General features: G+C 47.2%; 1 protein-coding gene across 1 annotated transcript in view; it reads right to left on the bottom strand.

The window, feature by feature from the left end:
- The window catches only part of TTC7A (tetratricopeptide repeat domain 7A), a 185,034-nt gene extending 169,756 nt beyond the window's left edge, over positions 1 to 15,278 (bottom strand). The window contains exons 1-3 of the mRNA XM_083605066.1: positions 15,094 to 15,278; positions 5,572 to 5,735; positions 3,144 to 3,312 (exon numbers count right to left, since the gene is read on the bottom strand). Of these exons, the coding sequence (XP_083461192.1) occupies positions 3,144 to 3,312; positions 5,572 to 5,735; positions 15,094 to 15,271 (511 nt within the window). The 5' untranslated portion in view covers positions 15,272 to 15,278. The remainder of the gene's footprint in view (positions 1 to 3,143; positions 3,313 to 5,571; positions 5,736 to 15,093) is intronic.
- Between the last annotated feature and the right edge of the window lie 852 nt (positions 15,279 to 16,130).

Below are 16,130 nucleotides of genomic sequence, written 5' to 3'. Positions count from 1 at the left end.
TATTTTCATGGGAGAAATGCTGGAGGGTATGATATTTAGGCCTTGGATGACACTTGCAGCTTGGGCCATTTTAGTAAACCAAGGCTGTTTTAAGGAACTGAGCCTTCCACAACAACAACTAACACCTGTGTCCCTCCCTAGAGACCAGTTATTCTTTCCCCACAGTGCTTGTGTGTTGTCCTGGTCAGGATGCAGCAGCTCCCCCAGGGATGTTACAAGGTCTACTCAGGTCAGGCAACAACAAAAATAGCCCAAGAACTCCAGTGTCTGCGTATACTGCAAACTGCCCTTTGATCCTCAGATGAAGGGCGGTACATAAATTGAATAAATAAATTCGCTACCATGGGTCAACGTCTGTCCATCCTAGATTACACCAACTGACCTGGTCTTAAGAGAAAACGTTAGGCCACTGACTGGCAGTCTTAAGCACGTCTGTCTGCTCAGCGGGAAACACAAGTGTGCTCTTAGGGGCTTAACCCCCAACAGACTCTGTTTAAACCATTTATAAGCCGCTTAACTACAAGAGTGATTCACAAGGATATAACCTCAAAAATAATAATAATAAATTGGTTATAAAATCAAACATTGATTAAATGCTTGCTGGAATAAGTCTTCAGCAGGTGCCTTTAGTTCACCAGGGAGGAGACCTCGGCAGGGTGGGAGCTTCCATAAAATTAGGCCCACAATACTGAATGCACGGCTCCTGGTGGATGCAAGCTATGTACCTGAGCCATGAAGGGCCACTGACAGTGACTCCTGCAAACCCCTCCTTGGTCAGTCACAGATATAAGGGATTAGGTGGTCCTTGAGGTACCCTGGGCCCAAATTGTTAAGGGTCTTCTAAATGAATGCAAGAACTTTGAACCTGGTCTGATAGCATATGGGCAGCCAGAGCAGACTTTTGAGCACTGGAGTTATATGTGTTTTGCACCAACTGGAGCTTCTGAACCAGGCACAAGGGAAGCCCCACATAAAGTGCATTGCAATAACTGAGCCTTCAGGATACTCTGCTCCACAAAAAGTTTATGCCATAATAAATCTGTCGGCCCTTAAGGTGATGCAGCAGAGGTGGGGAATTTCTTTCAACCTGAGGGCCTTCAACATCTACCAAATGGCTGTCTCCTACAAGCCTGAGCTCCATGGGGAACCCATGGTGCAAGAAATATTGTGGTAGTTAAGCCCAGTGCTTTTCCCCCCCTAAAAAAAAATGTTTAGGGGTACAGTATTCTCATTTTCCTACTCATATTGAATTGCTGCCCCTCAAAGAGGCCAGACTTCAGTTCACAAATGTTTAGGGGTATGCATCCCCCCCAGAAAAATAGCACTGGTTAAACTACAGTCATACCTCGGGTTAAATACGCTTTGAGTTGAGCGTGTTCGAGTTGCACTCCTCGGCAACCCGGAAGTAACAGAGTTTCTGGTTTTGCCACTTGCGCATGCGCAGACGCTCAAAATGACATCATGCGCATGCGCAGAAGCGACAAAAAGTGACGCGCGAATGCGCAGACGTGCTGTCGCTAGTTACGTTTACCTCTAGATGTGAACGGGGCTCCGGAACGGATCCCGTTCGTATCTAGAGGTACCACTGTACTCTGGGAACTGTAGCTCTGTGAGAGGAATACCATGGTACCTCACGTTACATATGCTTCAGGTTATATACGCTTCAGGTTACAGACTCTGCTAAACCAGAAATAGTACCTCGTGTTAAGAACTTTGCTTCAGGATGAGAACAGAAATCGTGCGGTGGTGGGAAGCCCCATTAGCTGAAGTGGTACCTCAGGTTAAGAACAGTTTCAGATTAAGAACGGACCTCCTGAACGAATTAAGTTCTTAACCCGAGGTACCACTGTAGGGTACCTAACTTAACAAACTATGGTTCCCAAAATTCTTTGCAGGAAGCGATGGCCGTTTAAAGTGGCATCATGGCACTTGAAACATCTGCTGTGGATGTGGCCTCACTCACAAAGCTGCCCTTTCCAGATGCCATTATCCAACAAGGTTAACCCCTTCTGCTAGATATGCACAGAAGCCAACAAAGCAGTGAAACCATCAAGACACATCAAGCGTGCAGAGAGATCAACATGCGCACATCAGACTGGCGCACTCACTGCAAGGCTCATTCCAATGGTACATGTGGAGTTCAGTTTCAAGCTTTACATACCAGTCGGAGGTCATCCCAGAGCTCCCATCCACCTAACAAGCTGGAAGGCATGCTGAAAAGGAGGAGAATAGGAAAGGTAGATTGACAGAGAGATAGATAGCAACTATTCCAGCAACACTCATATAAAGAAAAGCACTGATGGCAAACAGAAGATGAAGATTGCAAGAGGGTTTTTACAAAGTTCCTCAAGAAAAATAACGCATTCCTGCGACACCCAACTCCCACCAAATGAAATAGGGTTAACAGGCATCAAGAAATATATTTTCCTCCACACACACACCCTGAAGCCTGAAAAAGCAGCAAGGACAAATGCAAAATGTTACGCAGAAGGAAGAAGAGCCATATGATTCAGATAACTAGCTACGCACTACTGAGAAAAGTGAGAGGTTAAGGCAAAGGGCCAACAGTGGGGTAATGCAGCAAAAAAAGCTAATGTCATTTTAAGGTAAAGGGACCCCTGACCATTAGGTCCAGTCGTGACCGACTCTGGGGTTGCGGTGCTCATCTCGCTTTATTGGCCGAGGGAGCCGGCGTACAGCTTCCGGGTCATGTGGCCAGCATAACTAAGCCGCTTCTGGTGAATCAGAGCAGCACACGGAAACGCCGTTTACCTTCCCGCCAAAGCGGTACCTATTTATCTACTTGCACTTTGACATGCTTTCGAACTGCTAGGTTGGCAGGAGCAGGGACCAAGCAACGGGAGCTCACCCCGTCACAGGGATTCGAACCGCCGACCTTCTGATCGACAAGTCCTAGGCTCTGTGGTTTAACCCACAGCGCCACCCGCGTCCCGTCATTTTAGGCTGCATGAAAAAGAAGGATCCTGACTCCAAGAGGCAGGGGGTGGTGCCAGTCTGGACTGGTAAGGTATCAGCAGCAGCAGTTACCTTCGACCTTTTCAGATCTCATGCTTTCTTGCAGCCCTGACACACAAATCATCACTATCACCAAATAGTTCCAGCGGACGTGGGCAACCCATTACCTTTGATTACAAAAGCTTCTGTTAGGAGCCGCAGCATATACAAAGGCTTCTTCTCCACCGCGATGTCATCAAGGCCAGCTCTTGCATACATGCTGAGAGCATCCCTGTAAGAGCCCTCGACATAATGGAGCTTCGCCAGGATCAGCATGGCTTCTGTCAAATCTTTTGGCTGGAGAAATGAAACAATTTCCATCAATAATTCCATCAGACCCCCCAACTGGAACAATGCAATGTTGACATTCAGCCCCAATCCTGAATTCAAGGAGACTCAAGTGCCTCGATGCACAAGCCTTGTGAGCTTTGATGTATACACTGAGCTGTGATAAGCAAAGGCATTTTCATTCATTTGAAAGAAATATATCCATAGATCTGCCGGCGCACTGTCTCGCCAGAGTGGTACATGCTCCGGTTATCTCCCGCTTGGACTACTGCAATGTGCTCTACGTGAGACTACCTTTGAAGGTGACTCGGAAACTACAACCAATCCAGAATGCGGAAGCTAGACTGGTGACTGGGATCATATAACGCCAGTCCAGTGCATTCTACCTTGGCTCCTAGTATGTTTCTGAGCACAATTCAAAGTGTTGGTGCTGACCTTTAAAGCCCTAAACAGCCTCAGCCCTGTATACCTGAAGGAGTGTCTCCACCCCCATCGTTCAGCCTAGACACTGAGGTCCAGCCCCGAGGGCCTTCTGGCAGTTCCCTCACTGAGCAGTGAGGTTACAGGGAACCAAGCAGAGGGCCTTCTTAGTAGTGGTAGCAGCTGCTGCCATCAGACGTCAAACAGATAAACAACTACTGTATTTGACTTTTAGAAGACATCTGAATGCAGCCCTGTTCAGGGAAGTTTTTAATGGTTGATGTTTTATTGTGTTTTTTATATTTTGTTTTATTGTGTTTTTTATATTTTTATGTTTTTTATATTTTTTACATTTTTTATGTTTCTTATATTTTTATATTTTTTATATTTTGTTGGGAGCCGCCCAGAGTGGCTGGGGCGACCCAGCCACCAATTGGAAATATAAAGTAAGCAGCACATAAGCGGCACACAAAACGCTACCAAACCATTCTACGTTCTAAATCTTATATTAATAATCCAAAAATTGAGAGAGCTATGTACAAGATCTACTACAGAAGCCACAAACAGAAAACTCTTTCAAACTCATTAGAACGTAGAATGGTTTGGTAGCGTTTTGTGTGCCGCTTATGTGCTGCTTCCTTTATACTGGTCTATTACGAGAACTGGCAGCATAGGTTCATTTCTTCACCAATTGGAACGATGGCAATGAAGCTTCCTGTGCCATCTCAGCTGAAATAATTGTATAGTCCCACCCAATGCAAATTGAACAGATTTTGGACAGCCTCCCCAAAGCTGCCAAATATCCCTCCCCAATTTGTGGGGCATGAATGGCCCTGTGGAAGAGCGGGATAGTCAGCCACTCAAGGTTAAGCCATGAGCCCTTGTTTAGATGTTGCAACAAGACAGACTCGGACTTGTTTCCTAGTGGCACAGCAGCAAAAAGTGCAGAGCAGGTGAGGAGCAGAGCAAAAACACTTCTCAGGATTATATACCAGCATATTTTGCATTCACATTAAAGCATAGTGTGTGTTTGTTTTCAATCTTTATTGAGTTTAACTGATAACAAAACATTCTTATATATGGTATTTCAAAAGTCTCATGTAGTTAAGCAGGAATGTATGGTGAAATGAACTGTATAGGAATGAATTGACTTTTATTTGTAGCTTTTGAAATAGTGTTTGTTTTTAACTATAGTTTAAATGAAATCTGGGTGGAAAGAAATAGGTTTCTTCGCTGAATACTTTAATTTCCCCCCAAAAGCATAATGACATTTTGGCGAACACTGAAAACCCCCTCATTTGCACTATTTTGTTCCCTTTTAGAATGTGAAGATGCTCATATAAGATCTTTCAAACTGTGTGTCTGTGTAGGTTACTATTATTGTTTGCTATTACATTATGTTTTTGCGTTTTTACATTGTAGACTGCCCTGTGATCTTCGGATACAGGGCAATATAGAAATTCAATAAATAACAATAAATAAATAACAATGTGATGTGTGAAGCAGATCACAGAATCCTGCAGTAAGGACAATAGATTAGATCAGGCTTGCTCAACCTTGGCCCTCCCATGATCCCTAGCTAGCAGGACCAGTGGTCAGGGATGATGGGAATTGTAGTCTCAAAACATCTGGAGGGCTGAGGTTGAGGAAGCCTGGATTAGATTCTAATGGAGGATTTTCTTCCCTCCTAAATGGAGCAAAAGGAAATGGAATTATTTACTGGAGTCTTTTATGAAACGCAGGCCTGAGAGACAGATGGGTTCCAACATTTCGTATCTGAGCCTTGCAATTGTGCATCATTAACAGAACGTTGAATGCTCATGTTTTATGTCAGCCGTGGACACTTACCGACAACTTCCCTCGGTTTAGAATGCCCGTCAAATACTTTTTGGCGTCGCTCATTTTGGGCTCGGATTTTTCCATTAATGGAACGGCGTCCTTGATTTTGGCAAGGTTCTCGTTCAAGCACAGCTCCAGCAGTGCCTCTGCAACTAAAAGGTTCCCATAGTCATCTGCAGGACAGAGTAGACAGAGCAAAGGAAAGTCACACACTCAATGTCATGTTCTCATCTATAGCAGGCCACAAAGATAAACACAGAAGTTATCCGCTATATAAACATTTTGTTACATAAGGAAGTTAAAATACTGAGAGCAAAAGTTATTCGCCTACAAAACAACAAGCTCAGACGATTCTCTGCTCATTTTTGGCACAGGCGATGACCATTTTGCACGTGTTCAAAGGGAATACAGAGATTTTTCAGCCCTGAAAAATCTGTACTGGAAATACATCGTATTTCAGCTACAAGGAATGGGCATAATTTTCTCACCCTCCTAGGAAGCTGGCCGATGCCAAATTGTATAGGTTGGTTTCAGACTTAAGGCAACGATCCTAGGGGAGTAAACCTTTGAATACTGAGGAACTTACTTCTAAATAAGCATACATAGGATCAACATTTTGCAATTAGGAAAACAACAGGCTAATGCACTAAAAAGTGTGGGGTGAAGGAATGCTTAATAGGGAAAAGGTGTAACCACCAGGCAAGAAAATTGTGATGAATACTCATAACTTTCTTGCAAACAAATCAGAAGGAACGTTCAATAAAGACTGGGTCTAGTCTAACTTCCAGCAAGAATAGCACCACCAAGCCAAAGAATAAAGGTAAAGGTAAAGGTACCCCTGCCCGTACGGGCCAGTCTTGCCAGACTCTAGGGTTGTGCGCTCATCTCACTTAAGAGGCCGGGAGCCAGCGCTGTCCGGAGACACTTCCGGGTCACGTGGCCAGCGTGACGAAGCTGCTCTGGCAAGCCAGCACCAGCGCAGCACACAGAAACACCGTTTACCTTCCCGCTATAAAGCGGTACCTATTTACCTACTTGCACTTAGGGGTGCTTTCGAACTGCTAGGTGGGCAGGAGCTGGGACCGAAAGACGGGAGCTCACCCCGCCACGGGGATTCGAACCGCCGACCATGCGATCGGCAAGCCCTAGGCGCTGAGGTTTTACCCACAGCACCACCCGCGTCCCAGCCAAAGAATATATTGCTCTAAAATGAGAGCAGAGATAGGGGAACCAGCGGCCATCCAGGCGTTGTTGGACTTCAACTCCCATCAGCCTCAGCCAGCATGCCCAATGGTCAGGACTGATGGGAGCTATAGTCCAGCAACATATGGGGGGGGCCACTGTTTCTCCCATCCGTGCTTTAGAGACACGATAAGTCAGTGAGCTTACATGGGCAACCAGCCCTATTTTGCCAGCTGCCCAGCCACAGTCAAAATTAAGAAGGTTTCTGTTTGTATAAACATAAGTTGGAGGGAGGGAGCAGCATACATTTTCTTACAGAAGTGCTTCTGCTCCAGTGGCGTTACCTGAGTAGATTCAAAGTGATTTCTTGCAGAGCACTCCAGCCTGCAAGAGGCACTCGTTTCAGCGGAAAGGAATGCAAAGCATACAAAAGGGAACGTAAGAGACGGCACCTCTGTTCAACCCAGCGGGGAAGCGCGCGCACTCGAACAGCTGCTTCGCGCACAGCGGAGCACCTGCAGGGCTCTGGGTTATGGCAACAAGACACCATCCAGCGAAAGGCAAGTGTGCCGAGCTCCCAAAGCAATTAAACAGAACTTGAGCATGCAATGCGCACAGAAAAGTCCTTCACTCTTCGCCGTTGTTTGAAGTGCATACCGATGGGTCAACAGCAGCCTCCCTCAACCTGCTGCCCTCCAGACAGAACAGAATTGTAGAGTTGAGGGTCAGCTAGTCGAATACACTATAAGGCCGGAATCTCAGCTGAAGCATCCATGACAGCTGGCCATCCAACCTCTGCTTAAAAACCTCCAAGGAAGGAGAGTCCACCACCTCTCACTGCCAAACAGCTTCCTGTCAGAAAATTTCTTGGCATTTAGTCAGAATCTCCTTTCTTGTAACTTGAATCCACTGGTACAGGTTCTACCAGGAGAAAACAAAGCTCCTCTTCCATGCGGCAGTCATTTAGATATTTAATGATGGCTATCATATCTCCTCTTAATCTACTCTTTCCCAGAATAACACACCTAACTCCCTTAACTCTTCCTCATAAAACTTGGTTTCCAGACCCTTTTGTTATCCTGGTCGCCTTCTCCTGCGCACATTCTAGCTTGTCAATATCCTTCTTAAACTGAGGCACCCAGATGTTTTGGACTCCAATTCCTATTGTAGTCCATCCAAAACATCTGGGAGGCACCAGGCTGGATAAGGCTGGTCTACCATGACGGTTTCAGCATTGGACCCCTTTCACAAAGGGCAATTCCGGTTCCTAAATTAACCTAAATTAAAATCAATATTCCCAGCCTGTGCCTAACAGATTGCTTTGTTAAACACACGGGTTCATCAGTTAATATTAGCTATCCTCGGTCTACAGTGGTATCACTGGTTGCGAACGGGATCCGTTCCAGAGGCCCGTTCGGAACATGAAAAGAACGCAACCTGCAGTGGCGTGTCTGCGCACGCACAGGCTGCAATTTTCCGCTTCTGTGCATGTGTGTTATGTCATTTTGCGCGTCTGTGCATGCGCGAGCGGCGAAACCCGAAAGTAACCCTTTCCAGTTCTTCTGGGTTGCCATGGGACGTATCCTGAAAGGACGTAACATGAAGTGGACATAACATGAGGTATGACTGTACATAACTCCATGCTCCTCTGCGGGGGTTTGGGGATGTGCCAGGTTGCCCTGGCTTCTACACACACAGCAACATGTGTCTAGTCATAACTGTACACACAAAGGCTGCCTCTATATATGTTTGCACTGTGTTCTGGATACGGATGGTGCTGTGGTCTAAACCACTGAGCCGCTTGGGCTTGCTGATCAGAAGGTCGGCAGTTCAAATCCCCGTGACGGGATGAGCTCCCATTGCTCTGTCCCAGCTCCTGCCAACCTAGCAGTTCAAAAACACGCCAGTGCAAGTAGATAAATAGGTACTGCTATGGCAGGAAGGTAAACGGTGTTTCCGTGCACTCTGGTTTCCATCACGGTGTTCCGGAAAGCTGTCTGTGGACAAACGCCAGCTCCTTCGGCCTGAAAGCGAGATGAGCGGCACACCCTATAGTCAAATTTGACTGGACTTAACCATCCAGGGGTCCTTTGCCTTTTTACCTTGCGCTGTGTGCAAAGATACTAGGAGATATGACTTCTCAACACATTCCTGCTCCTATGTAGAGGGACACAGAAGCTATAATTGTTCAGCCCGGACACTGAGATCCAGCGCCGAGGGCCTTCTGGCGGTTCCCTCATTGCAAGAAGTGAGTTTACAGGGAACCAGACAGAGGGCCTTCTCGGTAGTGGCGCCCACCCTGTGGAACGCCCTCCCCCTCAGATGTGAAGGAAATAAGTAGCTATCTTATCTTTAAAAGACATCTGAAGGCAGCCCTGTTTAGGGAAGTTTTTAATATTTAATGCTGTATTGTTTTTAACACTCAATTGGAAGCCACCCAGAGTGGCTGGGGAAACTCAGCCAGATGGGCGGGGTATAAATAAATGATGATGATGATGATGATGCGCAAACTATCTTCAAAGGCAGCCCCATGTACAGAGCACTGCAGTAGTCTAAGGCATTGCCCAGTCATGGATAACAGCTCTCATGCTGTTAAATCTTGCTGGGCTTAATAATCTGAGGCGTGAACCAGCCTTTTGTCCTCACATGCAGTCCCATTACCCCTCTCTTCACGGCTGAAGCAGTCAAACCAGGAAGCTTGTAATTAGCCACAGTCTCCCCATATAAACTACAGAAGTTGTCACCAACCAGGTGCCTTTCAGATGTTTTGGACTACAGTTCCCATCAGCCTCAACCAGCACAAGTGTGTGGTTCAAAACGCTTGAAGGGTACCGGGTTGGCAAAGGCTGCCCCACAATGCCCTTCCCTGTGGCTGAAAATCATAGAAAAGGTGGACAGGAACCTGCCTGATCGTCTCTGTGGACTCTTCTTCCTTGGAGGTTTTTAAACAGAGGTTGGCTGGCCATCTTTAATGGATGCTTTAGCTGAGATTCCTGCAGGGGGTTGGACTAGATGTCCCTTGGGGTCCCTTCCAACTCTGCAATTCTATGATCTAAGTCGTCTTCATTTTGTTTTAGCAACTGCATTGAACAGTCATTTCAATGGGCATTAAGGACTCCTTTTATTTTGTACAAGAGACTATGGACTTTTTTGAGAAAAAGTGTTTTCAGGAGTTTGTCCTCCACGGTTGTGTTTTCTCACTGTGAGACCTCTGGTAACCTTCCAAGGAATCCCGTGGAACACAGCTTGAAAACGACTGAAACGGTAGCGCTCTAAATTTCAACAGCAGTTTCCTAGCGAAGCAGAAAACCTCATTCGCAATGGAAGGAGACAAGTAGCAACGGAAAAGTGAATAAGTGCATAAAAGCTGCTTACAAGCTACTGGCCATTTGCAGAGAGTTGGACAGGGGTGGTCACAGTGGACAATAAGAGGATCTTAAAAACAGGAAACACTCTTCCCCGAAAGCTCAGAGTGACCTCTTTTACACAACAAAGGGAGTCCTCAGTGCCCATTGAAATAACTGCTCAACTTCAGTTGTGGGGGGGGGGGGGGAGGAAGACGACTTGGGCGACTGTTTGCCAACCCTCCAAGGGCCACATGTCAGTGCTGGGTGCAGCCAAAGTATAATTAATAATAATAATAATTTATTATTTATACCCCCACCCATCTGCCTGGGGTTCCCTAGCCACTTTGGGCAGCTCCCAACAGAATATTAAAAACACGATAAAACGTCCAACCTTAAAATCTTCTCTAAACAGGGCTGCCTTCACATGTCTTCTAAAAGTCAGGTGTTTATTTCCTTGGCATCTGATGGGAGGGCGTTCCACAAGGCGGGCGCCACTACCAAGAAGGCCCTCTGCCTGGTTCCCTGTAACTTGGCTTCTCACAGTGAGGGAACCGCCAGAAGGCCCTCGGAGCTGGACCTCAGTGTCCAGGCTGGATGATGGGGGTGGAGACACTCCTTCAGGTATAGATGGGGACTATGGCCACCCTCCCCACAAACACACTCGCTTCTGTGCACATGAGCACACCCTGAGGTACATTCGTGCAGCATGTTTCGCCCTCGTTTCTGGGCCATCCCTGGCATTGCCAGGCAACAGGCCTGCTAAGGGTCTGTGAGGAAAGTGTGGCTGAGCGGCAGGACCTCACTCAGTCCAGGATGGGCTCCCTCTCTCACACACACTTCCCAGAGGTCTGCTGCCAACCGTAGAGGATGAGAGAAAAATGTGTGCCAGTATACTTCTGACGGATAAACACATATGTTCTTGGGCGGGGCTGCCTGGCCAATTTAAAATTTGGCAGGGCAGCCCCTCCAGAGAAATAAAACAGCTCTCCAGCCCTGAGCTGAGGCAGAGATCTGAAAAGGGAATGCAAGAACCTGGCGAATAATTCACTCAACCACTTTCTCTCCCCCCCCCCCGCCCGACCATGTTTTTAAAACGAAAAAGTTTCGCTTTTAAGGTTTATTACGTCCAAGATGCAAGCGAGACACACATGGTGCTTACGATGTTTCCTGGAGATACAGAAGAGACCACAGAATATTTTCTTTTCCCACCTCAACAAGGCTTAAAACAGGATGCAAGAACATGAATCATCGCCCACTTGCTCTAATTTCCACCCCACTGAGATGAAAAGCCTACAGCACACAAGAGGAAGGCCTAAACCTTTAAAGAGGCACTTGCACTTCCGGAAATATTATTATTATTTCACGTTAGAGCCCGCCCTACCTCCCAAAGGAGCCCAGGGTTGCAAACACATTAAAAAAATTAAAATCTGGTAGCAGTTAGAAACAGTATCTCAACCAGTGATTTCAGGGTTGCCAAGAATAGTATTTCTCAGACTGTGTAATCAGAGCTGTTTTCAGATTCTGCCTGGAAGTCAATTATAAGAGAGACAGGTACACTTCAACATGGAGGGCATTCCAGAGATGGGGAGCCACCACTGAAAAAAACCCTGTCGTGGGGCAACACCAACTAAGCAGTACCACCAACAAGATTTCACCTGTGGATGGTAGAGTCCAAGATGGCTGATACTGGCAAAGGAAGGAGGTCTTTTAGCTAATTGTGTCCCAATACATTTAGGGCTTTACATGTTAGTACTAACCCCTTGAACTGGGCCTGGTGGCTCAGTGTCAGCCAGTGCAGTGCTTCAAGTACTATTATTATTATTATTATTATTTACTATTCATTTACTTTATTACTCATTCTCCACTGTAAGTTCTCAGGGTGAGGTACAACAATTTGAAATACAACATTCATCCATTTGTTGTTACTGATGCTACATTGGTCTGCACTGGGAGATTCACAGAGGATTCAGATATAATCAACTCATTTAAAAACAGTCATGGTTTATCCCAAACATAGGCAAACTCAGCCCTCCAGATATTTTGGGACTACAGTCATTCCTCAGGTTACAGACGCTTCGGGTTACATGTTTTCAGGTTATGGGTTACGTGTTTTCAGGTTACAGATGCGCCGAAACCTGGAAGTACCGGAACGGGTTACTTCCAGGTTTTGGCGCTTGTCCATGCACAGAAACACTAAATTGTGCTTTGCGCATGCACAGAAGTGCCAAATCGTGACCCGCGCGTGCGCAGACGTGGCACTGTGGGTTGCAAACATGCCTCCCACACGGATCACATTTGCAACCTGAGCATCCACTGTACAACTCCCATCATCCCTGACCACTAGTCCTGTTAGCTAGGGATGATGGGAGTTGTAGGCCAAAACCATCTGGAGGGCCGAGTTTGTCTATGCCTGGTTTTTCCCAAAGAGGGCTGAGAACTGGACTTACTGAGAAAAGGTTTATTATTGTTGTTGTTGTTATTATTATTGTTTGTTTGTTTGTTTGTTTGTTTGTTTGTTTGTACCCCACCCATCTGACTGAGTTGCCTCTCTTGGCAGCTTCTAACATGAAACATAATAAAACATTCAACATTAAAAAGCTTCCCTATATAAGGCTGCCGTCAGATGTCTTCTAAACTGTTTATATAGTTACCCATCTCCTTGACATTTGATGAGAGGGTGATCCAATGTTGGCGCCACAACCGAGAAGGCACATTGCAGGGTGCTGAACCTTTATTTCTAATGGTTTGAGAAGTCAACAGCATCATCCGTCCTAGGAATCAGCTAAATGGAGTTAAAACCAATACAGTGGTACCTCTGGTTGTGAACGGGATCCGTTCCAGAGGCCCGTTTGCAACATGAAAAGAGCGCAACCTGAAGCGCCGTATCTGCGCAGATGCGCGGTGTGATTTGGCATTTGTGTGCATGCATGAAGCGCAATTTAGCGCTTCTGCGCATGCAGAAGCGGCAAAACCCAGAAGTAACCCTTTCCGGGCCTTCCGGCTCGCTGCAGGACGTAACCTGAAAGAACGTAACATGAAGCAAACGTAACATGAGGCATCACTGTAGTGCAATGGAGGGGAATCACACAAGGGGAGGGTAACCCAGCAGGCTCACTGATGTCATCTGCAGCATCCTCTTTGCTATGGCAGGTAAATGAGGAGCTATGGAAGCTTTCATAGAATCATGGAATGACAGAGTTGGAAAAGACCCCAAGGGCCATCAAGTCCAACCCCCTGCAATGCAGAAACTGCAGATAAAGTGTTCCCGAAAAGATGGCTTTCCAACCTCTGTTTAAAATCTCCAATGAAGGAGAGTCCACCACCCTCCGAGGTTGAACAGCTCTTGCCATCAGAAAGTTATTTAGTCGGAATCTCCATTCTTGTAAATCGAACTCGTTGGTTTGAGTCCTACCCTCTGGAGCAGGAGGGAACAAGCTTGACCATCTTCCAAGTGACAACAACTCTGGAACTTGAAAATGGGTACCATATCACCTGTCAGTCTTCTGTTCTCCAGGCTAAACCAACTCCTTCAACTGTTCCTCATACAAAGCTAGGTTTCCAGACCTTTCATCAACCTGGTCACCCTTCTCCACACCCGTTCCAGTTGGCCAACATCCTTCCCAAACTGTGGTGCTCGCTTACGAGTTTTACCGACGTCCGTGACATATTGGCACGGAGGAAGTCAGAGAATTAGTTCAGTTTATTATTTTAGGATAGCTGACCCTCAGAAATTAGCTGAGCAATGTAACCTATGCTCATTCAGATGCAAGTCCCATTGTGTTTGATGGGTTTACTTCCAGGTAACTGTGTCCCGGACAGCAGCTTTACTAGAGAGTAAGCCCCTTTCTGCATCACTGAGACTTACTTCTGTGTAAACCTGCACATTGTATAGCTGATTTCTCTTGAGCAAAACAGCATCCTCTGATTATTCCCAATGGGGGTAAAGTGTGAGAAAAATCATTGAGAGCAACACACAAGACACAAAAGGAGTGTTGGGGAACAAGCAACTGTGGAGTGCAGATCCAATTACACCTCTGGGGAAACACAGGGGTTGTACTGTGCATTTAAAAAAGCACTTGGCTCTCATGAGGCAAAGCTCATGATGTGCCTGATAAAAACATTTTTTGCTGAGACAAGCCTACCTACCCAGGTATTTAGAGCGCTGGTGTGTTTTTACTTTATTTCTGGATTTTTAAAAAAGTGTTTCAATAGTTGTTACTAATAATCCTATCGCAGGCTTCCTCAACCTCGGCTCGCCAGATGTTTTTGGCCTACAACTCCCATGATCCCTAGCTAGCAGGACCAGTGGTCAGGAATGCTGGGAATTGTAGTCTCAAAACATCTGGAGGGCGGAGGTTGAGGAAGCCTGTCCTACTGTTTTCTTTTGTACACCGCATTGAGGTTTTCTACCATCTATCAGCTCAGTATAAATTTAACGAAGCGATTAACAACAAAACGGGTGCTTAAACATCACGAAGAACTTTCTGACAGTTAAGAGCTGTTGGAGATTGTGGACTCTCCTTCCTTGGAGGTTTTCAAGCTGAGGTTGGATGTGGCCATCTGTAACCGGATGCTATGGCTGAGATTCCTGCATCGCAGGGGGTTGGACTAGATGACCCTGGGACCCCCTTCCAAATCACCCTCAAGCATTGTTTGGGGTGCGGATGAATTAGCTGCTCTTGCAAAAGAGAGTATGGGTGGGTGGGTGGATCCGGACTAAGTTAGTTGCGCTTAGACTGAAATCAGTGCGTAAAGTTCACATGACTTGGGAGCTGAAACCTGCGGCTTTCTATGGGAGCTGGCTGCGCGCAACTAACTTAACGCAGTGGGGCACAGATTGTGCAACTCTCCCGTCGGGGAAGGTTTTGCTCCGGGAGACCAAAGGACGGCTCCTTGCTAAGAGAAGACAGGAGGGCGGGCGCCGCCGCCGCCGCTGCTGCTGCTGCTTCCATTTCCTGGGGAAGAGAAGCTGCTGGCTGCGGGATCCCCGGCGGCGACTTACCGGACGGTTGGGCTCCTGCGCCGGCTGCTCCCCCCTTGGCCCACTTGTGCCGGGGACTGGCCGCCCGCGTCCTCATCTGCTCCACCACGGCCAGCTGCGTGTCCCACTGGCAATCGGCGCGGCACCTCTCCACCGCCTCTTCCATTTTCAGGTGGAAATGCGAGCCTTTCGCAGCCATCTTAGCGTGGGTGGGTGACTCGTGTACAACAGGGAAGTCCCGGGCAGCCGGGCGTGCGCCTGGGGAACAGCCGGGTTCCCCTCCCCTCGCCCAGCAGGGGCAGGATCGCGCGCTCCCGGGCGCCTGGTGGAAAGGCAGGCTCCAGCCGCGCTGCGGCGCCGGACAGATGTGGTGCCCCTTCCAAAAAAAACCCCCACAAAAACTACCACCTAAACGCCCCGATCATCCAGATGTGTGGCAGCTAAGAGGAAGCGCCCCGCGCAAAGCGTGACAGGCTGGTAAAGTTGCGCCGCAGAAGGGAATGGGTTAAAATGGGGGGCAGAAATGGAACAAGAAGGGTCTTTAAGGGCTTGGGAAGCGCGCAATGTTTTCCACCTATTGTTTTGTTTTATTTCATTGCGTTCATAGCTCACCCTTTTCTCCAAGGAACTCAACACATAGAATTGTAGAATTGGAAGGGCCCACGAGGATCGTCTAGTCTAGTCCAACATGTGGGACTCGAACCCACGACCCTGTGATTAAGAGGCTCGTGCTCTACCGACTGAGGAATCCCTCCTCATTATCTACCCTGTGAGGTAGGTTAGACTGAGAGGTACTGACTGGCCCAAGATCACTCGGTGAGCTTGGTGGCCAAGCAGGGATTTGAACCCTGGTCTCCCAGGTCATAGTCCCAACACTCTTAACCATTACACTGCACTGGCCAGTCCCCCCAAAAAGAGGCTGTTAGGGACTTCTGCTTAAATGGGCAATGGGTGTTTTCTTTTCTCCTCTCCCCACTTCCTCCCAGGTTCTGGGGGTTCCAGGCTAGACCTGAAGTTTCAGGCTTGGATTTTAACCTCCTTCTGTGCAAAGAGAGTAA

The sequence above is a fragment of the Podarcis filfolensis genome, assembly GCF_964270895.1.
Source record: "Podarcis filfolensis genome assembly, chromosome: 3".
In the NCBI taxonomy this organism is placed as follows: Eukaryota; Metazoa; Chordata; class Lepidosauria; order Squamata; family Lacertidae; genus Podarcis; species Podarcis filfolensis.
Note: the sequence above shows the minus strand (reverse complement) of the source record. Positions and strands in the feature narration are given on the sequence as shown.